This window comes from Emiliania huxleyi (assembly GCF_000372725.1).
Source record: "Emiliania huxleyi CCMP1516 chromosome Unknown EMIHUscaffold_15, whole genome shotgun sequence".
Lineage (NCBI taxonomy): Eukaryota > Haptophyta > Isochrysidales > Noelaerhabdaceae > Emiliania > Emiliania huxleyi.
In genome coordinates this window covers 1,102,849-1,127,065 of record NW_005201092.1, presented here as the reverse complement: position 1 = coordinate 1,127,065, position 24,217 = coordinate 1,102,849, and the positions used below count along the sequence as shown (strand labels likewise).

General features: G+C 65.4%; 6 protein-coding genes across 6 annotated transcripts; 2 read left to right on the top strand and 4 right to left on the bottom strand.

The window, feature by feature from the left end:
- Positions 1 to 5,956: 5,956 nt before the first annotated feature.
- On the top strand, positions 5,957 to 6,834 carry EMIHUDRAFT_98756 (hypothetical protein; the record flags this gene model as incomplete). Its single annotated transcript, XM_005786748.1, has 2 exons — positions 5,957 to 6,469; positions 6,544 to 6,834. The coding sequence occupies 2 exons, from the start codon at positions 5,957 to 5,959 to the stop codon at positions 6,832 to 6,834; spliced, it is 804 nt and encodes a 267-aa protein (XP_005786805.1).
- A 2,425-nt stretch (positions 6,835 to 9,259) lies between these two features.
- On the top strand, positions 9,260 to 12,291 carry EMIHUDRAFT_462581 (hypothetical protein; the record flags this gene model as incomplete). Its single annotated transcript, XM_005786747.1, has 6 exons — positions 9,260 to 9,912; positions 10,121 to 10,571; positions 10,780 to 10,986; positions 11,082 to 11,450; positions 11,499 to 11,681; positions 11,768 to 12,291. 6 exons carry the CDS (start codon positions 9,260 to 9,262, stop codon positions 12,068 to 12,070), a joined length of 2,166 nt encoding a protein of 721 aa, XP_005786804.1. The 3' UTR covers positions 12,071 to 12,291.
- EMIHUDRAFT_426559 (hypothetical protein) lies at positions 12,268 to 14,400 on the bottom strand (the record flags this gene model as incomplete). Its single annotated transcript, XM_005786746.1, has 5 exons — positions 12,268 to 12,748; positions 12,887 to 13,130; positions 13,365 to 13,465; positions 13,576 to 13,657; positions 13,795 to 14,400. 5 exons carry the CDS (start codon positions 14,398 to 14,400, stop codon positions 12,489 to 12,491), a joined length of 1,293 nt encoding a protein of 430 aa, XP_005786803.1. The 3' UTR covers positions 12,268 to 12,488.
- Positions 14,401 to 14,744: 344 nt separating this feature from the next.
- EMIHUDRAFT_433983 (hypothetical protein) lies at positions 14,745 to 15,662 on the bottom strand (the record flags this gene model as incomplete). The annotated part of the gene is made up of 2 exons (XM_005786745.1): positions 14,745 to 15,253; positions 15,342 to 15,662. Coding segments are annotated over 2 exons (721 nt in total), but the record flags the coding sequence as incomplete, so codon positions are not given.
- A 3,674-nt stretch (positions 15,663 to 19,336) lies between these two features.
- Positions 19,337 to 20,856, bottom strand: EMIHUDRAFT_631938 (hypothetical protein; the record flags this gene model as incomplete). The annotated part of the gene is made up of 4 exons (XM_005786777.1): positions 19,337 to 19,746; positions 19,988 to 20,101; positions 20,178 to 20,624; positions 20,707 to 20,856. 4 exons carry the CDS (start codon positions 20,854 to 20,856, stop codon positions 19,507 to 19,509), a joined length of 951 nt encoding a protein of 316 aa, XP_005786834.1. The 3' UTR covers positions 19,337 to 19,506.
- Positions 20,857 to 23,285: 2,429 nt separating this feature from the next.
- On the bottom strand, positions 23,286 to 23,930 carry EMIHUDRAFT_202138 (hypothetical protein; the record flags this gene model as incomplete). Its single annotated transcript, XM_005786744.1, has 1 exon — positions 23,286 to 23,930. The coding sequence occupies one exon, from the start codon at positions 23,928 to 23,930 to the stop codon at positions 23,286 to 23,288; it is 645 nt and encodes a 214-aa protein (XP_005786801.1).
- Positions 23,931 to 24,217: the final 287 nt, after the last annotated feature.

Here is a 24,217-nt window from a genome sequence, read left to right as displayed (position 1 = left end):
CTACGGCGCACGCGCTAACCCGTCCCCATCTCGCGCGCCCCCCGCCCCCCCCCTCTCCACAGGTACCACCTCAAGCCGCCGCTCTTCCACGAGGGGTCCAAGCAGTGGCAGTGCTGCGGCGTCAAAAAGCGCGCGCCCCGCCCGCCAGGCCGCCGCCGCGCCCGCGCTCGGACCCTCTCTCGGGGCGGCGCCGCAGGTGGGACTTTGACGACTTCCTCGCGGTCCCTGGCTGCGCTGTGGGGCCACACGAGCCGGACGAGTAGCAGGCGCCGGGGCCGAGGTTGGGGACCGCGCGAGTCGCTTAGACGGCACGGGGAGAGCCCCGCGAAATGCATATATCCGCCCCTGGCATTAACCTTGCCCGCGCTTAGCCCGCGGTCCTGGTGTGGGGCGCGCATCTGTGTGGCAGCGCCCAGGTATTACTTTTTTCAGCAGGTTGCTTCCCCCAGGATTAGTCTTCTCTGCCTGCGGGAACACACCCTCGGGCGGCCGGGTGGGGCGGCTGCGGCTGGAGCTAGCATGCTGCATGGAGCTCGACAGAGCCGAGACCCCGCGTTGAGCTTGAGAGCCAGTTTTTGCCACTTCGGTTAGCTCTTGTGGGTCCGATATCGAGACCCAAATATTTATCCCCGCGATCAGAGGCCAAGACATCAGTTTTTGCCAACGCTTCGCGTTCGAGGTCTCTATTTCTGCGTTTCCCTCGCTTCGCCCGTCGACCAACGTCCTGCATGGCGACCCGCGAATCCCGGAGGCCGGAGTTCGCGGGCCGCGAGACTCTGTTCAAGGATGTGGGCGACGAGCACGCGTGTGGAGGCCTTGCGACGCACCACACCTCGGGTACGCGCGCAACGCCAATGCAGCGGGCGCTGCTCTCCAAGGCTGAAGAGGCTGCTGCGGACGAGGCAGCAGCAGCAGCAGCTGCTGCTGCTGCTGCTCACCGTCGGCACCAGCTGATCGTTGCTTTGCTCGCCGCTGACGTTGGCAACGGGCAGGGCCCGCAGGGCAAGAAGCAGCGCGACACAGAGTTTGACTGGGCGGCGCATGTGGCGCGCCTCACCGCTGCTGAGTTCAAGCTGCGCTACCGCCTGACGGCCGAGGCCTTTTACCGGCTGCTTGCCCGCATCAAGCCGCACTTGTGTGTGAGTGAGAAGCAGGCACTCTGCAGCAAGGGCACGCTGATCGAGCCGGCGACCAAGCTGGCCATGTCCCTCCGCTTCCTGGCCGGCGGTGCGGTGCTCGACATCAAGCTTATCTACCACGTGAGCAAGTCCATGGTGTTCCACTGCCTGTGGCTCGTGGTCGACGCCATCAACCTGACGTACCCGATCGAGTTCCCAATCGACGATGTGGAAAGGTTGAAGGTGTATGTTCGACCTGTGAGACCTCGTCTCCAGGCCGCACATACATTGTGAGTCTTGCTGCTTGATTTGCGGCAGGTGTTGGAGGCCGAGTTCGCTTCGCACCGCACGGATCGTGTGTGGCGCGGGCAGGTAGCAGCTATCGATGGCGTCATCTTCAAGATGGTCAACCCCGGCTGCGCTGTGCCCAACCCCGGCGCGTACTTTGTGGCGCGAAAGGACGAGTTTGGCCTGCTCTGCATCGCCACGTGCGACTACCACCGGCGCTTCCTGTCGTACGACATCAGCCAGGCGTCAACTACGCATGACTCAATGGCGCACGCTGCCTCGGAGCTGGGCAAGCTGCTCGCCTCCGGCCGGCTGCACCCCGATTTTTTCATTAATGGCGACTCGGCGTTTACACGGGCGCCACACATGGTTATCCCGGGGGGAGGCGACGCGTACGACTATGTGCAGTCCAGCACACGCATGCCCATCGAGTGTGCCTTTGGCATCCTCGTGCGCCGCTGGGGTGTCCTCTGGCGCCCCCTGTCTGTGCGGTTTGATAGGCGCGCTCCGCTCATCGGCGCGTGCATGCGGCTGCACAATCTGTGCATCGACGAGCGCATCACCGAAGAGACCTGCTTCAAGAACGGCCTCGGCGAGGTCCAGCCAGGCCGCTGGGAGCGCGTGCCCAAGTTCGACCGGGAGGGGCGACCCGTGGAGTACCTCGACACGGCTGCCGCAAATGCACCTCCTCCCGAGCCTCGCATGCGCCGCGCTGTTGCTGCGGACGCGGGGAAACGGCGTCAGGAGGCACTCGCTCAGGCGATCCGCAACGCGGGCATTGCCCGGCCTGCGCTGCAGCACGGTCTGCGCAAGAAGAAGCGCCGCCGGCGCGCAGCCGTTGCAGCCCGCTCGTAGGTTGTGTCCTGTGTGCGAGGTCGCGAGCCACCAAGAAGCAAGATGCACACCTGCGCGCGTCGGGCGCGGGAGAGAGTGCGATCGGTCGCCCGTCGCTCGAGCCGCACGCGGGAGCGACCAGAATACTCGCCGGATGGCCCATTTAGGGCCGCGAGCCTGCGGCGAGAGGGGCAAAGGTGCGGGAGGTTCCTCGTGATGGGTTGCTCGAGAGCGGCACAATCGGCCCTGGGCTGACCCTGGGGACGGATCAGGGCGGCACTCCACACGAGAGCGGGTTCGGCACGCCTCGGGCTGTCGCAGGCCCTCGCTGCGGCGCGCCTCGGGCTGTCGCCGGTCCTCGCTTCGACTGCCATGCCTCGGCGCTACCGAATGCGCTTACGCAAGCAAGCCACAGCGTGCGGGAGGAAGGGGTGCACATGCTGGCGCACCCCACGCCCGATCACAGCGCCGCGAGGAGCGAGTACGGCGGAGACGGCTGGTCCCGACCAGGGCGAGCGCGATTCCACCCAGGCAGGCCCCGGCGGCCCACAACGCGCGAAGGGCCGAAGGGACGGAAGTTTTAGCTATAGATGTCGCCGCCAACTATAGCCAAATTTTAGGATTGGCGCGAACTGCCGTCTATAGGAGGTGGACGGATGAGAAAGAAATAGGTCAAGCTATCCCAGAAAGAGAAGCGGGCGCGCAATCCACCTGAATAAAATAAAAACGGACACCGCCAAAGCCCCACTCGCACTCTAGCTAGCAGGCGCCGAGGCCGCAGCGCGCGTTGGAGGCGTGGTGTGCCGCCTCCTCCCGCGCGATCTCGCTATCGCTATCCTCCTCCTCACTCTCCTCACCCTCCTCCCCACTCTCCTCGCCACTCTCCTCCTCCGCGGCGGCGGTGGTGGTGGAGCGAGGCTGCTGCTCAGCAGAGGGCGCAGCACGCGCAGCGGGCGGGTCGACAAAGGTCGGCTCGGGCATATCCTCCTCGAGCTTGTCCAGCTGCTCAGTGAGACGCTTTGCCTTCGCCACAAGCCGACCGGGCACCTCCTCGCCGCGAGCCTCGTACTCCGCGATGGACTTCTTGGTCTGGCGAAGTGCCTCCTCGTAAACCGTCTCGAGCTGCGATCAGAGCAGGAGGGACGGGGCTGGGATGGGCTGGGGATGTGCGCAACGGTTGGGTGGAAGGGGAGGGAGGCGCACCTCCATCTTTCCCCGATGCGCCTGCATTCTCGCGGACTCGGCAACGAAAAAGTCGAACCGCTGCTCCTGCACCGTCTTGGCCCTCGCCGTGACCTGCACCGGCGCGACCTGCGCTGGCTCCTTTAGCGCCCGCAGCAGCTCAAGCTGCATGTTTGCGCGCTTGTCGTTCCTGCCTTTGGGGAGAGGGTCCGACGCGCGCCGCTTGCTCGTGCCGTGGTGGCCAGTTCCCGGGGGCATGTCCTGCACAGCGGATTTGAGAAGGTCGTACGAGATGAGGACGCAGTAGAAGTAGAGCAAGGCCGCATCATCGTGCACAAAGTTGCGGAAGTTGTTCGAGTAGACCTTGGTGCTGTCCTCGGCGAGCTTGTCCGGGTCGGCGCAATCGCCCATGCCTGACGTGCGGAAGTTGTGCAGCGCCTTCATGAGCAAGGTGCGCGCCTCCTTGAACTTGGCCGCGAGCTTCGGCGCATCCATGATCAAGCCGTTGTAGGTCGGGTCGAGCGACGCCTCCTCGAACATGTCGCTGTCGAAAGCGCTGACGTGTCCGACCAACGACTGGGACACCAGCTGGCGCAGCAGATAGCAGAGGAAGCAGAGGAAGAGGAGCTCTACTGCCGCTTCGAGCGCCGTGGCGACGACTCCGTACCGACGACGGGTGGGACAACTACCAGTGTCCAGTGAGGAGGAGGAGGACGAGGATGGCCATGCTGCTGTGCAGGGCGTGGCTGGGAAGGTGAACGAGCCGCTCGAGGGGAGCGGGACGAGTCGGCTCGTGTCACCGGTGGAGGATTCAGTATGCCGCAGGCGGCTCCCACCTCGATGGGTTATCACTCCGAGGGCCCAACTTCAGAATCGTGCTTTGAGTTGGGTTGTTTCGTGTTGGGTTGGGTTGTGGTGGGGTTGGGTTGTTCCGCGTGAGGTTGGGTCGTCGGCGCGAATGGTGAGGTCTCGACCGCCGCCGCTCACGCCAGCGGACGGCCACCATCGGTGTTTTTGGCTTCGCCACCGTCCAAGGCGTGCGCCATGCGCTCGCCGGCATCGAGCGAGCAACGTGATCGACCGAGCGGCTTGCTGTGTGGACGCCTTCTTCTGGCTCTCGTCGAGAGCGTTTTGCGTCCCGGCGGGAGAATATATGTCGTCTGATGTGTCACTGTGTGCGTCACATCGGTCTTTATAACAAGCACGGTCGATCCGTCGAAGCGATACACTCGTTCCTATCACGCTGGAAGGCTTGCATGGAGCTCTGCGCCGGCACACAGAAGAGCCGTGCGGCAAGAGAAGAGCTCGATGGGGAGCGAGAACCGTCAGATTTTCAGGTGTAACCTGAAGTCCGTCGCGATGCACTCAATCCCTCCCGAGCGAAAGCCTGTGGCTCTCTCGAACTCGTCGATATATTGCGGATAAACTGCTCTTCCCGCATAGCTTGCAGAGTCAGAGGCGCAGAAAGGCTGCGAGTGCTCGACGAGTCTTGCGAGCTGCGCGGTCAAACCTGGGGGGAACTGACCGCATCAAGGCGGACTTCCGAAACCTGGGTGAGCACCTCTGACGGTTCTCGCTCCCCATCGAGCTCTTCTTGCCGCACGGCTCTTGCTGTGTGCCGGCACAGAGCTCCGTGCCAGCCTTCCAGCGTGATAGGAACGAGTGTATCGCTTCGACGGATCGACCGTGCTTGTTATAAAGACCGATGTGACGCACACAGTGACACATCAGACGACACATATTCTCCCACCCGCCGGGACGCAAAACGCTCTCGACGAGAGCCAGAAGAAGGCGTCCACACAGCAAGCCGCTCGGTCGATCACGTTGCTCGCTCGATGCCGGCGAGCGCATGGCGCACGCCTTGGACGGTGGCGAAGCCAAAAACACCGATGGTGGCCGTCCGCTGGCGTGAGCGGCGGCGGTCGAGACCTCACCATTCGCGCCGACGACCCAACCTCACGCGGAACAACCCAACCCGGGCCAACAACCCAACCCAAAAAGCACGATTCTGAAGTTGGGCCCTCACTCCTGCGACTGCATCGAAGAGGGCTTCAACATTCAGCAAACAGGAATCGAGGGGGACCGCATGTCTGCTTCAGACGTGTCAAATCCGTCCCGATCGTGACCAACCAAAGCCATCCCTCTTCTCAGATCAGTGCTTGCACCGATCCTGAATCCTCTGCCGCTCCCAGCCGTGCTCGCCGAGCCTCCCCGCCTCCACCTCCGCCTTTGTCAATCTCAATGTCCCACCCCCCTGCGCGCGGGCCTTCTAGGCCCGCGGGTAGTCTCCCCCATCCCCAGGGCCTCCAGGGCTCGCACCTCAACCTCTCATAGACCAGCGCAAGGCGCCGTATTTTTCCCCCTTGTTCAACAAGGACTGTGAACGGCTGGGACCCCGTGTTGCATGTCACTGTCATCACTGTGCGATTTCGGGGCCCGGGGTTGTGCGTTTACGTGAACGGCGTGTGTGTGTTTTAGTGAACGGCGATGCATGTCACTGTGCGATTCGGGGTTGTGCGTTTACGTGAACGGCGATGGCCAAGTTCACGCACGGTCCTCTGCTCTCTCCCTCTGACGCCACCAGCGCGTACGACGCCGGCGCCGTTGACTCGGGCACCTGCATCACGCTCCCGAGCGGCGGGAGCACGCCGTCTCCTGCCACCGTCCCCGCCGTCTCCTGCCTGCCGTCGCTGGTCTGCGTTGGGATGGCCAAGGCGGGCACCGACGAGCTGCGCGGCTGGCTGAGCCTGCACCCCAACCTCTCCTCCTCCACCGACCGCGAAGTCCAGTACTTCAACCACGGCATCTTTCGCGCGATGCCGGGCGGGGTCGTCGGCCCGGTCCACCACCGCTCGCTCCTCGAGGCCGCCTTGCGCACGTCGTGGAGCGAGTACGCCGCCCGCTTCCCCGTGCCGCGCGAGCACATCGGCCGGGTCCTCACCTTTGAAAAGTCGCCCGGCTACGCGCGGCCACAGCACAACCTGAGCCGCGTCGCGAACGGCATCGAGCGGCACGTGCCCTTCCTCATGCGCCGGCTGATGCCGAGCGTGCTCTCCATCATGACGCACCGCCGGCTGCCTCACATCTCCCCCATATCCATATCTCCCCATATTCCCCATAGGTGCGGCTCGTCCTCCTGCTCCGCGATCCGGTCGCCCTCGTCCGATCGCGCTTCGTGCACTGCCTCCGCCAGGCCGGCCGCCAGCGCAGGCCGCCGCTGCCGAGCTGCGGCGGCGCCGTCGAGCGCGACTACGAGTCGATGCTGACCGCGGGGGCCGGCTTGCTGCGGCTCGAGCCGGGCGGTGCGGCGGGCGGCTCGCCGCTGCGGCCAGTCGCGGTGGCGAGGGACGCCGAGGCGCTGTACGCCCTGAGGATGGCCCCAGGCGACACACGCGCGCGCACCCTGCCCTGAGATAGGTGTGGCTGGGATGTGGAGGCTCTCTGACTCGCAGACTGAGTCTTGTGGCCCCGCACTGACTCCGCCTCTCTCACGCCCCGCCACCTCTCGCCTGCACCCCCGCCCCCGCACCTCGGCCCGTGTTGCGTCTCTCTCCGCACAGGCTCCATCCCCCTCGTGCTCGACTGTGCTTCGTATTTGTTGGACGGATTGCACATGTATTACATATGGTCGGCAGGCTCCATCCCCCTCGTGCTCGACTACTCCGCGGTCATCTCCGCCTGGCTCGCCGCCTTCCCGCCCGACGCCCTCCTCGTCGGCTTCACCGAGGAGCTCGCCTCCTCCGCGCTCCGGCCCCCTCCTCCCTCCTCCAACGAGCGATTAATTAATGAAGCGATTGCTATAGGAGTTCGCCTCCGGCCCCTCCTCCCTCCTCAACCGGGTCCTCGCGCACGCGGGCCTGCAGCGCCACGACTGGCGCGCGAGCGGCTACCCCGGACCAGACGGCTCCCTCACCTTCCACCCTCGCAAGTCGAAGAGCGTCCGCGAGCGCGCCAGCCGCCGACCCCTCCTGCCCGGCTTCGAGGCGGCGACGCGGGACGCTCTCACGCCGGTCCTTATTCGCTTCCGCACGCAGCACCCGTGCCTCCGGCCGCCGTGGCCGCTGGGGAGCGCAACGAGCGCCGCCTCGGGCCCCACCGACCGCGCCGACACCTCGCCGCTCTGTCGCGCCCGAGGCGCCCGCACACACGCAGCGCCGCAATAAAGAACACCTCAGACATATGTGTGACCGGCGTTGTGTCTTGTCTGTGGACGCCTAAAAAGTGTGAAGCGGAGGCACACACATCTCACATGTTGAAAATTCCAAAATGCAAAAAAGAACCCGGCTCCCGGGTGATTCTAGATTCGTCTTTCATGATTCATGAAAACATAGGGGAACCCAAGCGTATGTGTTCTCACGTCTCAGAGTGCAAGCCAGGAGCCAGCGTCGTCGACGATCGAGCGAGCCAGCGGCGAGTCCGCACACTGCGTGAACCCCAGCTGTCGGCACCGGGAGACATCCCATAGAATTAGGTCGGGGATCCGCAGCGTCCTAATCTCTAAAACCTTTGCGCTTTGGATTCAGGCAGGGGTTGAAGAAGCATCGCTTCAGTGAGGTCAAAGTGAGTTTTATGGATGGGTAAGAACGGTGCGGAGCACGAGGAGGCACGCGACTCGTTGGTGACTCTGCTCACTGCTGCACGCCGCTTCAGATTTTTTCTCAGCGTGAGCGAGACGTGTAAGTGCGCCACCGTCGGGTAGGACGGGTCGCCCGGAGCATCAGAGTAGCCGTCATGGTCGCGGCGAGCAGCGCCGGCCACTCCGGCTGTCCGGCCGAGCCGGCACCGTGGGAGCATGTCCACCGCCACTTCTTCGCGGTCCTGTTTGTCGCCGAAACGCCGGTGCCTACAGTTGTACTACTACCACGGGAATTCTTTCGCCCCGCGAACAACACTGCCTCCTGTATCGGGGTAATGGGGGGTTTACGAGGTGTGAACGTGAACAGAGTAGCCAGATCGCTGTCGATCGTTACGGCACGCATGGGGGGCCTCCCGGACGTATGATCCTAGCCCAATAAGCGCCACGGAGCAGATTTGGATTTTTGACAGAATTAAATGCACTGCCCCCGCACGGTACTAACGATCGTAGTTTTGGGGGCGGCGCCCCTCACGGCACCACACTGACGCAGGACAGCCCGAGATTAGCCTAGCAGTGACTGGGAATCGCCTGCCGGTCGGCTTGGCATGAGCCAAGCACTTGGGTGGCCGTCAACCGAGTCCGAGCGGCGCCTGAGGTGGGTGCCACGGCGTCCGCACGAAGGCGTGGCGGGGTGAGGAGCCAGGGGTGGTGAACACCTCCCCGACGGGCGCGCGGCGCGCCGGATGGTCCGCCGAGGCCGCCGCCGCCCCGGCGGCGGCGATGGGGGCGGCGGCGCCGACCCGGCCGGCGTTTGTCGGCTCCACCTACAGAAGAGCAGTCTCTGTGGGTCGACGATACTAACTCGGTAGTAACGCTGAGCGGTGCTGTGCGACGCCGCGTCGTGCGCGAGGCGACCTCCTGAGGCTACCTGAGCTGGCAATGGATGCCACCAGGACGCACGGCTAGCAGGAGCCAGTCGGGCATGCCCTGCTGTGGAGCAGAGCCTGCTGGCGCACCGGCGATACTAACTCAGCGTGCCGCGAGAGGCGAATCTGGGCGACTTTGGAGGCGCAGTTCTCGAGGTTGCCGTCGACGATTGATGTCGGGTAACTTGTCACTGCCGTCCGGGAAGCTCTTCTCTCAGCAGGCCGAGCGCCGTGGCATCGCGCGGCTCGCAGCGCTGTCGCGGCGCCGAGAACCCCCAAAACTCGCGAGACCTCGATACTAACAAAGACTACGATACTGGAGGTGCGGGCCGAAAATGAGCGACAGCTTACTAGCCCGCCTCCTCTCGGAGCTGCAGCTCGACCACCACCGCTCACTTCTCGAGGAGGAGGAGCTCACCTTCAGCCTCCTCGCCTCGATGCGAGCCGATCTCCTCGTTGACTCCCTCGCTGAGCTGGGCTTCACGCCGGCGGAGGCACTTCGACTGCAGGAAGGTCTGGCGCGGCCTCCACATTCGGCAGCGCCATCGCCGCCTGATCCTCCTCCCTCTCCGATCACACTGGACCCGCCACCACCCGTGGAGCCGGCCGCTGCGGCGCCGGCACCGCCGCAGCCTCCGCCGCTGGCGCCGGACGCCGCCGCCACCGCAGAGGAGCGGCTGCGCTCGCGCTTCGCGGAGCTCCTGAGCAGCGGCCTGCCGCCCGCAGAGGCTGCGGCGCGCGCGCTCGAGCAGCTGCAGTCCGAGGCTTCCCACGCAGCCTCCGCCGCGGCCGCCGCCGATGGGCCTCCGCCCGACCTGCGCGAGCCGCCGCCGGGTCGGCTCGCGGCGGCGGCCGAGGCGGGGCGCAGGCTGGCTGCAGCCGCGCGCGCCGAGGAGGCGCGGCGGGCCGGCGAGGCTGCGGCCGAGGCAGAGGCCGCCGCTTGCCGCGCCCGCGAGGCGGAGAAAGAGGCGCGGAGGAAGCGGGCCGAGTCACTTGCGAGGCGCATCGAGCCACTCGCACGCGCCGCGCCGCCGCCGCCTCGAGACAAGGCGGCGGCGGCCGAGGCGGCGGCGGCGGCGAAGCGCGATGCGGCGAAAGCGGGCCACGCCGCGCCGCGGCGCCTCGCCCCCCCCCCCCCCCCCCAAGGCTTGCGGCGCGCCTCTCGCCTCCCCACCGCCGTGTTGTCCCACCCGCAGGCGTGCAGCGGCAAAGAAGAGTACCGCGTCGCCAGAGGCGGACGAGGCGGCGGCGGCGGCGGGCCGCAGCGAGCGCACCCGCGCACTCGCGACCGAGCGGCGGCAGCGCGAGGCGGAGAAGGCGCTGCTGCTCGCCGAGGCTCGCGCAGACCGCGCGCACAGGCAGGCGCGCAGGCCGTTTGCACCGCCCGAGGCCGCACCGCCCGAGAAGGCCGCGCCAGCTCCGTCCGTGCCGCCGCCGGGAGGCGGTGCAGCTAGAGGGCTTGGCGGCGGCGGCAGCGAGGTTGCGGCAGACGAGGGCGGCGCCGATGCGGCTGGCGGTTGGTCGGCGCTGCACAGCTTGCCCCCGAGCAGCGACGCGTCTGCCCGGCGGGAGCGTTTCTCTGTCCGTCTGCCCGCGGGAGGCGTCGTGCAGGCGGCGTGGCAGGGCGGGAGACCGCCCGTCTGGGCGGTGCTCGGCTTGGCTCGCGGCGGTCCTCAAGCTGTGAACGGCGCCTCGTCACACCTCCGGCTGCGGACAGGTGCTCGGCTGGCTCGCGGCGGTCCTCAAGCTGTGAACGGCGCCTCGTCACACCTCCGGCTGCGGACAGGTGCTCGGCTGGCTCGCGGCGGTCCTCAAGCTGTGAACGGCGCCTCGTCACACCTCCGGCTGCGGACAGGTGCTCGGCTGGCTCGCGGCGGTCCTCAAGCTCGACGTGGACGAGCTCATCGGCAAGTACGCCCTCGTGGACCGCTCCTCGCTGCCGCCGCGCGAGCTCGAGGACGAGGCAGCCACGCTGCGGGCGGCCGGACTCGACGCCGGAGCGACGCTGCTGCTGCAGCCGAGGGCGGGTGGGGCGCCTATGCGGGGCGGCGCGGCGCGGCGCGTGCCGCCACGGCGCGCGCGCAAGAGCGAGGCGCCGTCCCCGTCTCGGAGATGAGGCTGAGAACGGCGCCTCTTCACACCTCCGGCTGTGAACAGGCGCCCGTCTCGGAGATGAGGCTGCCGTCCGGGCCTCGAGGCGAGATGGAGACGGTCGGCCGGCTGTGCGGTTCGTACACCTTCGCCGACGAGGCCTTCCGCAAGGCAGGGATGCTCGTGCTGCTGCATGGCCCGTCGGCGAGCTCGCGCGCCCTCGCACACGATCTGCAGGCGAGGCTGCACTTCCTCTCGCTCGCGTTCGTGCCAGCTTCGGTCCGCCGCCTCGCCGCCGCCGCAGGCAGCGGCGAAGGGGAGGACGACGCGGGAGACGCCGGCTACAGCGCCTTCGGCGGCGACTCGCTCGAGGCGGGTGCCGAGGAGCTACACATCGTGATGCGCTTCCTGCAGGCGCAGCAGCCGGCGCTGCAGGTACTGTCCAGGACATGTCCATGACATGTCCGAGACAATGCCCCGCAGGCGCAGCACCCGGCGCTGCAGGTGCGCGCGCTGCTCGCGCACGGAGGGGTTGCCGACGCGGCGCTCCGCTACGCCGTGCAGTTCGGCCGCGCCGCTTCATGCCCGGTGCGGCGGCTCGTGCTCCTCGGCGCGCCTCACGGCTCGCTCTCCGACGCGCCACCCGAGGCGTGGTCTGTCTTGTCGGTGCACGGGACGGCAGACGGCCACGTGGCGGCGCTGCGGGCAGTGTCCACGACACGCCCATGACGTGTCCGGGACATGTCCTGCAGGCAGACGAACACGTGGCGGTGCTGCGGGCGCGCATGTACCACAGGCAACACTTGGCCGGAGGGAGGCACGGGTTGAGGCTCGTCGACGGCGCGGGCCATTCCTTTGGCGCGGGCGGCGAGGGCGGCGGCGGCGGCGGCGGCCAAGGCGCGGGCGGCAGCGGTCCCGAGATGGTTGCCTCCATAGTCAACGACTGGCTCGAGGGAGCGAGGCGCCTCAACGAGCAAGCTGCGTCGGAGGAGGACGGCGACAACCTCGGCGGCGACAAGCAGGCGGACGACGACGACCTCGCGTTCTACTTTTGAGCTTGTTTTCGCCCCTGGCACACGCCACACCCCGAACCGGCGGCGAACCCCGTGCCCCGCTCGAGAGCCTGAAACGCTCGCTCGAGAACGGCGAACGCGGGAACGGGGACGCACAGTGAGATAGTCGATCTAGAGTCCGACCGGCGAGCGATAGGCAGACACAGCATCAAGTGGGTTTTATTTCTGACTGTCTCGTGTCTGTTTTAACATCTGTCATCTCGACATGCGGGGCAAGACACGACGACTCCACGGTGATCGGTGTGGGCGTGTCAGGCAAAAGGCGCGCGGAAGCCCAAGCCGAAGCTGCAAGCACGGGCCGCGGGGCGGCGGCAACCGCGACAACGCCGGCATCTTCTTCCACAACCGAATCTCTGCCGGCCGTGTGCCTCGCGCGCGGGCGCGACCCGAGCTCGCTGCCTCACTGCGCCGCGGCCGCCGCCGCCTCCTGCAGCTCGACTTTGGCCGCGCGCGCTGCCTGCTGCTCGCGCTGCTGCAGGTTCTGTGCGAGGACGTAGGAGCGGAAGGAGAGGCCCTTTGTCCTCTCGATGACTTGCTGGTACACGTCGGGCGGCTGGGCGCCGAGGATGACGTGGCTAGACTTTGAGTCGATCTTTGCGTTGAGCTGCGCGTCCGAGACCATCTTGACGATCCACTTTTCGGCGGCGATCCGCTCCATGCCTGCGCGGTGGGTGCGCAGACATGAGGGCGGGAAGAGGGGACTGTGGGCCGTCTCCAGGGCACCGCGTGAGTACGAGGGGCTGCGAGAGGCAGTGAGTACGGCGGAGTGCGTGTCCTCTCGAGCGCTGGCTGGAGTACGAGAGGACGTGTGTGCGGATCTAGGGCGGCGTGTGCCAAGCTTCTGCGCGAGGGAGCCGAGGTCGATCCGCTCGTGGATGCGGCAGTAGCCCTCGAAGAGGTGGAGGCGCGCGTACTTGACAAAGTCGCCCTCGGCGTTGCAGAGGAAGAAGTCGGAGTCGAGCGTCGCCGCGCACGCCGCCAGCCGCTCCTGCGCGCTCTCAAAGTTTGCGCTGCCGTAGAGGTCGTCCAGAAAGGACGTGACCTGCGGGTCCGAGTAGGGTGGAGGAAGTGTCTCGGGAGTGTCTCGGAAGTGTTCAGAAAGGACGTGACCTGCGGCGGCGCGGCTGGGTGGGTGGGTGGCGAGTGTGTGTAGGCAGGGGGGGTGGCGGCGGGCGGGCGGCAGTGGTTGTGGGGGTGTCATAAAAAAATACACCGGGTCCGAGTAGGGCGGAGGAGGTGTGTCGGGAGTGTGTCGGGAGTGTGTCGTGTCACACACCGGGTCCGAGTAGGTTGGCCGCTCCATCCCGATGACGCGGACGAGCTCCTTGACGGCGTGCCTGCAGGGAGAGGGGGGAGAGGGGGGGGGGGGGGGGGCCACTGGGTTGGGGGGGCCGGGGGGGGGCCCGGGGGGGGAAAGGGGGGGGGGGGTCCTTTTTCCGGAGCTTTCTTGGGTCGGGGGTTGGGGACCACCGCAACCGCAAATTAACCGAACAAGGGGGGGCAAGTGGTCTGGATCGCGTTGAGGTACTTCTCGCTGAGCAGCAGGTCGGACACCACCGACCGCCTAGCCTCGGGTTCATCTCGGGTCATCTCGGGTGAGCTCGGACAGGAGGGGGTCCGACACCGCCCGCCCGCCCGCTCGGGTGGTTGCCGAGCAGGAAGAGCGCCCAGTGCGAGAGCCACGCGCGCTGCTGCAGCTGCATCACGGCGGGAGTGCTGCCGGACCGCGCCTCGATCGCCTCCTTGAGCGCGCCGAGCTCCTCCAGCGCCGCGTCCCACGCACCGTTCAGGATGTCGCACGCAAGCTTCCCCCACTGTGCCGAGAAGGCCTCGTCGGCAGAGCTGGTCAGCAGCCGGAAACAGCTCAGCATGCTCGCAGCGGCGCCGTAGTTGCCGCAGTCGTAGGTGAACTTGGCGTACTTGCCCAGCGCCGCGACGTGCTCCGCGGTCACGCTGTGCTGCTCCAGCAGGAACGCCGGCGTGAAGCACCGCTCCGCGCGCAGGTTTGCGACGAGCGGCCCGTCCGAGACGATCTGGTACAGCGGGCCAACCTCGAGCTGCAGCGCCGTGAGGGCGGTCATCACCTCGTCGCGCTTCGCCCGCATCTCGGCGGGCACCTCTCCCTGGTTCAGCTTTGTGTAGATCTCCATCGCAAAGTCGACCATGTTTGTCTTCTCCAGCACCTGCAGCCGCGCGGCGTCGAGCTCCGAGTCGGGGAAGATCTTCTTCGATCCCAGGAAGTCGAGCAGGGGCAGGAGCATGTGCCGGTCGAGGTACTTGCCCACGGTAGCCGTCAAGTCCGTGGACGCCATGGCAAGGGGGCGGCGGAGGTGCTGCAGACTGCGTCGCGGGCTGCCTTCAGAAAAGAAAAATCCGTGGGTATACAATTGAAGACGGTCCAACCTCGCCGCGCGCAGAGCATGCCGCTCCCCGACGCGTACAGTAGCGAGATCGGTGTGCGCGAGCGTGGGCGGTTACTGGACCGTGTTACTTAGGAATGGCCGTAGGCGTAGCTCCTCTCCACGAACCACGAGCGATTCAGAAGACGTACCCCAAGTGTCGATTCTGTATAGAATTGTGAGGCGCACACGCTGGTGCAGGCGGCGAGACGTCGATCCGACTCGTTCCCGAATGATATGTTTTCTGCCCGAGTTCACCGAGGTCCTCGTACTCAAAGCGCTCCGGTGGCCATTTGCGAACTCCGACGCACTCTACCCAGCAAGCTCAGCTAGATGTTCTGGGCTATCCGGGGTCCGTCCACAGCCTCACACCCTCCGGCAGCGTGGCTGCGCCCTGCGGCGCGCTCTCCCCACCGCCGCGCATGGAGCCGCCTGCGTGCGAGCCTCGGACCAACGCGGCGACCCGGCCCATCGACGCGCACCCTCGTCCCAGCCTATATCTCGTCCTTTCGGGCCCGCGCCCGCAGCTCCTCCAGCTTCGCCTTGTGCGCGGCCGTCGCGCCCGACGCCTCCTCGTCCTCGTCCTCGTCCTCGTCCTCGTCGTCCTCGTCGTCGGCGTAGTCGATCTCGTCGACGCCCCCCTCCGCCATCTCCGGCTCGTCCATCCCGTCGTCGGCCGACTCGTAGTAGGTTGCAATCTCGTCCTCGCGGTCCTTGAGCAGCTCCGCCATGTCCTCGCTCCTCGCAGAGGCTTTGGCGCCAAAGTCTGCGCGCGGCGGGCGGACGAGGGGCGGGACTGGGTGCGTGGGGTGGGCCGCGTTCGGGCCCGCAGCGGCGGATATGTCGCCACACACCCGCGAGCTCCTCCTCGCCGTCCGGGAAGAACTCGCTCGGCCGCTTGCCGTCGGCGTCCTCGGCGGTCTCGTCGACCTCCAGGTGCGTGAGCAGCGCGAGCACGTCCGAGTTCTTGTACTCGTACGCCCAGAAGAGCGGCCCGCGCCCATCGGCCGAGCGCGCGTGCGCCATGTCGCGGCCGCCCTGAGCGAGCACCTGGATCAGCCCGTCCAGGTCGCTGCTGCTCGTCGTCTCCCACATCTTTGTGAGGGCCGGCGAGTCCGCCCAGTCCTCGCACGCCGCGAGCCCGACGAGGAGCGAGAGGAGAAGGCGCATTTCCGTGAGAGCAGCGGTGAGGAAGGAGCGGCGAAGGAGCGGCCGCGCGATACAAACTCTGATGACGTGTGCGAAAAAAAAGAGGAAAATTCCGTATCATCTCGTTAAATTTCCCTTCCTTGGGTTGTGTGTTTTCTTTCTTTCTTTCTTTCTAAATTTTCCCTAAGTGATTCTCCCGGCCGAGCCTGAAAATTTATTTTACCCGCCCTCGGCCATGTCTTCTTTACTCTCCCGCGCCATCTCCGTCGCCCTGTTCGGCTGCGGCCTTACCACCAAGATCGGGAGGCGGCCAGGGCTCATAGACTCGGTCGAGAGACCCCAGATTGGCATCCATGCCTCTCTGGACAAGTTGGCCCGCCACAACGACCCCTGGAATTGCGACTCGCCGCTTTCCTCCCGCTGTGATTCTGTGTGAGCTCTGTGTCTTGATTTGCCAACAATACACCTAAAACTGAATTGTAGGTTAGGTAGAAAGGTGAAGAACAGCCAGGCTCGGACTGGACACCAACGCGGTATGGGTGGACGCTGGACAGATGTGAGATGATGACGGCACGCACGAGCGACACACAGACACAAACAGGCTCACAATACACACGGCTCGGGTTACACCAATCCTCGCTACCTAACGCGGCCAAAGGATATCCACCTCGAGAACCTCGAGAACACAGCTACTGATTCGAAGGCACAGCTGATCAAACAGGACCACCACGAGCACGCGATGGTCGGACCCAAACGTGAATCAAAGCACGACGTCGACAGCTGCCCTTTTCAACACATGACGCCACTTGTCGTGGCCGGGCTCTATAAGTCGGTGGCCGACGACTACATCGCCGGACGACACGAGGAGGTGTGTGCGGCCATGCTGGCCAAGCCCAACCAAGGAGCTTGGTGCAAAGGGTCCGAGTCCAAAGCCTCACAGCCGGGAGCTCTGGCCGACTGCTAGAGGAGGGACGTGCGGCCGCTGCTATAACAAATTTGTAATTCGCCTCACACAGCGCGCAATTCGTCCCCGCTTGGCCGAACGAACAGCAAAACCAGGCGCGCTGGCTATATAACATAGATCATAGTTGGCACCTTGGAGTGTGCTCCCGCGGCACCGCGCTCGTCGAGTGACGGGCTCTGTACCCGTTCGTTCCCCTATGTGCGCTGTGTGGCAGCCGAGCCCGAGGGCCGCGGACTTACAAAAAGAAAAAGAAGTATTCGCTCCCGACGTACCTTGTAAGTAAGAGGACCTTAGTAAGTAAGCAAGTTGTTCGAACCCACGCTGGTCGAAGGGTGATGGATCTCCGAGAATGCTGGAGGTCTGAAGCTCACCCACTGAGGAAGTGAGGTACTGCTCCGCCCATATCCTGATCCTGCTGACCAAGCTCCTCTTGTAGCTCGATCGGTCACATCGGTTCGCCATCACCGTCGAGGAGAGGGGGGGGGGGGACACTGCTTCGGCAGCGTGCACCTCGATCCTGTACCGTGTTTGTTATGACCCCCCCCCAATGAAAACTCCAGTGAGGGAGGGCGAGACGATCGAGGGGTCCCGTACCGCGCGGAATCGACCCTATCCAGTGCTCAAGTGCTTAAGTAAGCAAGTAAGATAGTACAGCGGTCGGCGGAGTTGTCCCGGAGAAACCCACGGCCACGCGCACGGCCACGGGGCCACGCAAGGCCACTGGGCCGGCAGGATTTTTTTCTGCTTGCACGGCTCTACGACCTCTTTCGTGCGTACATCCTCTCGGAGGACGGCACGGTCAGTCTTGGAGAACCCTGTCCACGCCTGAGGATTCTGCACTAGCGATTCTGCCACCCAAGACAGGATTCTGTATGCGGAGGCTCGAGAGGGATTCGTGTCCGTTTCTTCTGATTCTCACTCTCCTTTTCCGGTTCTGCCTACTCGATCTGATTCTGCCCGTCCCCTTTCCACGCACTCAGCCTCCGGGCAGGATTCCTCACCCAGCTTCCGTTTCTGCCTACTCGATCTGATTCTGTCCGTCCGATTCTCGCCTTATCAGATTCTGTCGCGCGGTTGCGGTTTCTGCCTCCGGATGCCGGAAAGGGAATTTTCCGCGCTGCCCGCCGATTTCTTGGCAACCCGGCCGGACTCTCGTTTCCTGATTCCTGTTTTTGCCCGTCGAGGGGCGGTAGCCCGGCCGGCCGGCCATCTGGGCATGCTCACTCAACCAATCACGCTCATGTGTACGCGCCGTATCCTCCGCGCCACCCACTTTGCCATCGAAGTGCGCTCCGCGCTCCGCACAGTACAGTCACTTTTGAACGGCGGCTCATCACACGTGCGTCAGAGATCTCATGGGCGGTGGCATGGTGGAGCCAGAGCAGTGCGCGGCCGATCTTAATTCTGGGCAGGCGGTCTCCCATTCCCGCGGGCGCTTGGTGCCGGGGTTTGAACGGCATGCCGGCGTCAGATGCAGCTTGGCGCCGGCCTGCGGCGACCCCGCAAGCGTTGGTGCTGCTCAGCGATGCTCACAGCGGCACGTCTGCTCTTTTGCTGTGGGGAGTGCTGTCTGATTGGGTCTCCAAGCCCGCGGGCTCGCTGTGAATGCACCCGCCAGCTAGGCAGCTCCGCGGCGGTGTGGGTGTAGAACGGGTAGGCTGCTGTCTCGTGTCTCGGTGCTCGTACTAAGTCAATGGGAGGAGTGCTTCAATTTCTTCTTCTTATACGCCCAGCTCAAAAGCACGCACGCATCACGACGCCTAGACAGGCGAGACGCGGCGACAGCCGCGGCGAGCTCGTTTTAGAAGCGAGCCGCTCGCGGCGAGCAGTTTTAGAAAAAGGGAAAAGGGGGAGGGTTAGTTTGAACCCGAGCCGAGCTTCGCTCGGCTCCCCCCCGCGCGGGAGCGCCCCCCCCCCCCCCCTCTCCTCGGGGGGGCGGGCAGAGCCCGCACCACACACTGCGCCTTTGCGGACGCCGGACCGAGGCCTAAGCGCTGAGTGCGCTGACGTGAGGCTGGAGCGCCAGAGAGACCCGCGCCTGAGCATGCTGCCGCGGGCGAAGTTTGAGTGAGCTGTGTGAAGCCCCGCGCACACGCAATATCGGCTCAGGAGTTCGGAGAGTCAGGCCAACATAGGATCCCGCCGAAATGCGTAACTCCGAGGAATCAGGAATCAGGAATCAGGAATCAGGAATCAGGAATCAGGAATCAGAATCCCGGTCAAAATGTGGGCGATCCAACAAATCAGGAATCAGGAATCAGGAATCAAATGGAGCATCAAGAATAGGAAGAGAGACAGGAGAATCGGGAGGGGGGAGCAGAATCAGGAATTGGCTCTGGCTGCCCTATAGAATCGGAAAGGAAGCGGAGGAAACGAGAATGGAGAATCAGGAAGCTGAAAGCGGGGCCAAGATGGGAGAGTCTGGGGAGAGAATCAGAATATCTGAGCAGAAGAGGAACCTGGGAAGGGGAATCTAGTGAGAGGTAGAATAGCAAGAATCCTTGTGTAGTAGAGCAGAATAGGAATGGCAGAATCCTTAGGCGCGGACAGACTTCTCCATTACTCGGCACGGTAGTTGGCAGCACCGCTTCGAAAGACGTTAGTCGTTAGACTACGAGTTAGAGCCTAAAGATCAGTAAAGTGTTCGGGTTTTTTGAGACCGAGTCCGAGAGTCTCGAGAGACCAGCACCGCCCCGCCCGGCCAGCGCCCCCTTGCCCTGCACGACTTTGTGTGTGTGTGGAGACGTTTACCTTACCTAACCTTACCCTGCACCGCCTCCAGGCAAGTCGGTGCGAGAGGCGGCCCCTCGCGCCTCCCCCCGATTGCTAGACGTGTGTGCTCCGGGCCGCCCCCGGCGAAGCGGCAGCGAGGCCGCACGTGAGCACGTGCCGCGGGCGCGCCCGCCTCAGTCGTCCTCCTCGTCGCTAAAGACGATCTCGTCGTCGCTCTCCTCCGCCGCCATCTGCGCCTCGCGCTCCCGGATGCGGCGCTGCTTCTCGGCGAGCCTCTCCGCCTCCTCCGCCCGCAGCGCCTGCAGCTGCTCCGCCTCGAGGTCGACCTCCTTCGCCTCCGCGACCAGCGACGAGAACCAGCCGCTCTCCGCCTCGAGCTCGTCGCCGTACTGGCACTGGTCGAGGCGCAGCACCTGGCGGCCGGAGGGGAGGTAGGGGGAGGGGGGGGAGGGGGGGAGGGGGAGGGACGCCCGGGAGGTGGCCGCGGTCGGACGCCGGGCGGGAGGGAGGAGGAGGCAGGGAGGGAGGAGGGGGCAGGGAGGGAGGAGGGGGCAGGGAGGGAGGAGGGGGCAGGGAGGGAGGAGGGGGGTTTGTCACGGGGGGGGGGGGGGGTTTAGGGTGAAGGGCTCCGGGCCCCCGGGGTTGAAAGGGCACCTCGAGGATGAGGTTGACGTCGGTCGGCTTGAAGGCGAGGAGCTTCTCTTTGGTGCGGCGGAGGAGCGCGAGGGAGAAGCGGAAGAGGAAGGCGTGCCCGTGCTCGAGGAACGCCTAAGGGAGGCTCCGAGAAGGCTCGGAGCAGGCTCCGAGAAGGCTCGAGAAGGGCGCGCCCGAGCTCGAGGGACGCCTCGACGTAGTCGAACAGCGCTCGGAAGGGGAGGACGTGCACGCAGAGCCCGATGAGCCACTTGGAGGCGTACGCCTCGGGGACGAGGCACGCCTGCTGCAGCAGCGCGGCGACCTCCGGCTCCCGCTCCTCCGCCAGCCGCGCGTAGACCATCGCGTCCCGCACGTACGCGTCGGGCGCCGCGTGCCAGTAGCCGGGGGAGTACTTGTCGTCGCGGCCGATGCGGAGCAGCATGCGGAAGGCGGTCTCTTCGTCGAAGAGCAGCAGCAGCAGCGAGGCGATGTAGCCGAGGCCCTGGTGGTAGTCCTTGGTCAACGGCCAGACGCGGCCGAGCAGCCCGATCATGCGCTGCCGGTGGCCCTCGTCGGCAAAGGTCCGCTCGGCATCGCGGAGGAAGATGCGGTCCGCCGCCTCGTCCGGGGCGCTCGGCTCGAGCGGCGGGTCCACCTGCCGCCGACGGGCCGCGCGCGCTCAGCGCACGCTTCGCTCTGGCGTTGGCCCGCTCGGCCCGCGGGAGGTGAGGGCGGGCCTCGGCGTCAGCACCGCAGAGGCCGGGCCACGCGGCGACGCGGTCGGCCAGCTCGGCGGGGAGCGGCTCGCCCTTGGGGAGGAACTCCGCGTTGCGTCGCAGAAGCGGCGCGCCCTTCTCCTTGTCCCAAAAGTCGTTCGCGCGCAGCATCGTACGGCGTAAAGCAGCAGAAAGAATCCGTTCAAGGAACGACTCCCAGATGGGAGCGGAGAGTAGGAAAGAGAAGGAGAGAGAGGTAGCGAGAGAGAAGCTGGAGCTGTCAGACAAGGGTATTGGGGACAGGCACCGAGAGATGGGGATTCAGATGCAGCTCCGTCTCTCCATGGTGTGGGGGGAGGAGGCAGTACGTAGGCGAGCAGAGATGACGGCGCCCCCGACGTGGCCGACGGAGATGAGCGAGAGGTCTAAGTTCACACGAGAGGAGTACAGGGATCTGCCAGGACCCGATCCTAAGAGAAATGTAGACCACCCAGACTTAGGATATTTGGCGGTAGCAGATCGCAATTGGCCTGGGGGCGAGGAGGGGAAATGCTCCCGAAGGGAGTGGGGTTGGGACATGGAAAGAGGGCCCACTCTAACTCCGGCCTCCACAGAGCAGATGCAGGTGTCTCCGAAACAGGTGGCTGACAATTTTCTCGGGTGGATGGGAGTACTAGGGGATGGGAGAGTAGGAATCGAGGGAAGGATGGAGGGGATGAGCATCAGCCCATGGCACACATTCGAGCGAGTGAAAACCAACTCCTGAGCACGGCGCCGCAGGCGCCTGTTGATAGGTCCAGGTGATAGCCCTGGATGGGCTATGCATTCGCCTACTTGGGCCTCAGATCGCCCGACCGCGTCCCGGTGCTCTGTGGTCGGATTTGTGACGCCGCCGCACCGCGCCGCGGCCGGGGGCCCGCCGGAGGACGAGGATGGCCGTGACGGACCGGGACGAGCTCTGGGAGGTTCAGTGTCAGTGAGTATATTGTAGAGGCCACCCATGTGCACAATATCTTGACTGAGAGCTAAGCCAGGGGAGGCGATGCCGGGGCCGTACAGCAGCTTGATGGTGCTTCGCCGGCGTAGAAGCGGCCGCGGAGGGCTCCGGGTGTCTGAAAAAGACGGATTTACGTGGGCTGTGGGAGATTTACTGTCGACTCAAACGACACTGTGGCGTAATCCTCTGTGAGGCCCTGTCCTCCTTCCCATCCCTTGTTTGGGTTGAATGATGAATCATAGGGTTGCTGGCGTTCTCTTATCTCTATGTTTTTGTGTTGCTACAACTCTATCTCGGGCACAAGCTGGACCTGTGGCGTTGTGGTAGAGACCAAGTGGTGTAGGCGATGCCCTCGGCGATGCTGACCGAGCTCGAGCGAGGGGAACATGTCGCAAACGGGAACCTGAAGAAAAATGTGACTGACCGCGCGGAGCCAACCCTCGGAGACCCATGTTTACTTTAAGGCCCTTGCCCTGCGAACGCGCACCCCCCCCTAGGGGTCAGGGCTTTCCTGCCCGTAGCCCGATGCCGATCATCCGGCTCGCTGGGTGCGCTCCTCAGCTCCCCGGCCCTGGATGTGTCATGTGAGGTTGCCGAGTGCCGACTGCACTCCAAAGTGCTCCAAGTGACCGCCCCTGCCGGCTGTTGCTACGGGGGGTGGACCCTGAGTTGACCAGGGGTTGTGCGCTGGGCCCTCCTGCTCGGCTCCAGCCAGTAGACAAGTCTTATCATCAACAGAGTAGATGGATCTGACCTCGGGGCCGATGTGACCAAGCGCTGGTAGCGTGGTTTTACCTCACACCCATGGTCTCACAGTGTGCCGGCAGTCGCCGAGCAGTGTCGCTCACACAAGCCGCAGCACAAGTGACTGAGGGCCAGTGAGGGCGAGCCCATCGCTGTCACAGCTGTGGCAGCCGCACAGTAGGCTGTGCCAACTGTGCAGAGTGTGTGCGCAGCAGAGGAGCTGCTCTCCAGGCTTCAGGCGCAAAGAGATGCGTGCCACCGAAGGCGCTGTCGAGGTTCGCCGAGCGCGGCGCAGGTTGGAGGACACCGTCACCGACGAGCGCGTTGGACTTTTCACTCCGGACAAAGACGGGTACACGCACACGAGCCGCGGTCGTATACCCGTCATAGTGGCGAGGCGCGGGACCGTCTGTGGCGAAGTGGGTCGCGTCCTCCGATTTCCTCAACTCAGGGTCCGCTCCCTCTACAACTCAGAACTCTATATCTCGTATCTGAACTATCTCTTTACACAATACAGGCTGTGCTCAGTGGCAGGTGGCACTCACCATTTACATACGATGTACAAAACGACCAGATCGCGCCGTCAGGCTCAGAGGCAGGCGGACTACCAGAACGAGCACGCCCCTTGCACCCCTCTCCTCTCCGACCGATCCGACATGCTGGAGGCAGGCGGACTACCAGAACGAGCACGCCCCTTGCACCTCTCTCCTCTCTCCGATACGACATGCTGGAGGCAGGCGGACTACCAGAACGAGAGCACGCCCCCTTGCACCTCCCTTCTCCTCTCTCCGATACGTGGAGGCAACTATTGCGCCGCCCAGCGGCTGTACAAACCTCCGACGGCCAGGCCGCGCGCGCCTCACGGCTTCTTGCCCTTGCGCGCGGCCGCCACGGCGATCACGGCGAGAGTGGCGACGCCCTTGAGGCCGAGCGAGTAGGCGGCGAAGCCGGTGGCGAGCGCCGCGTCGCCCGCCACGAGAATGACGCCGACGAGCGGCGCCGGCGCGGCGGCCTTGATCTTGGTGAGGTGCGGGACGGCCGCGGTGAAGAGCGGCTCGAGCGCGCCGTCGTAGTAGGCCTGCACCGCGGCGGGGAAGGCGGCCGCGAGCGTGTACGAGAGGGTGTACTTCGGGTAGGCCGAGAGCATCACGTCGGCGAGCCACTCGTTGCCCGTCGCCGCGAGCACGGGCTCGCCGGTGGCGGCCGCCGCGAGGATCTTGCCGGTGACGGTGATGGGGTTGATGATGCCGCCGCGCGAGTGCGAGATGGCCTCGATGACCGCGCCGTTGGAGAGGGCCGCGCCGACGTGCGCCTCGCGCGCAGGCATGAACTTGCCGTTGAGCTCGAGCACGTGGTCGGGCGTGAGCGCGAGCGAGCCGCGCGCGTGCGTGAGCGTGATGAGGAGCGAGGCCTTGCCGTCCTCGACCTTGTGCTGGTTGACGACGACGCGCGCGGCGGTGTCCGCGTCGGAGAGCACGGTGTCGCCCGCGGCGAGCTCGGACATGGGGGCGCGCGTCGCCGCGTCGCCGGCGGCGCCGAGGAAGCACTGGGCGTACGCCTCGGCGGCGGGGGCCCTGGGGGGGGGGGGGGGGGGGGGGCACGAGTGTGAATGGGGCGCCTCGCTAGTCCGAACTCGCCGCCTAGGGAGGCGCGCCTTGGGGGTCGAGGAGGGCGGCACGCGTTACGTGTTCCGCGGGAGAAGCAAGGGTTTCGTCGCCACCGCCGCCGCCGCCGCCACCAAGGGAGGCGCCGGGGGAAGGAAGGGGGGGCGGGAAATGGGAAAAACCCCCC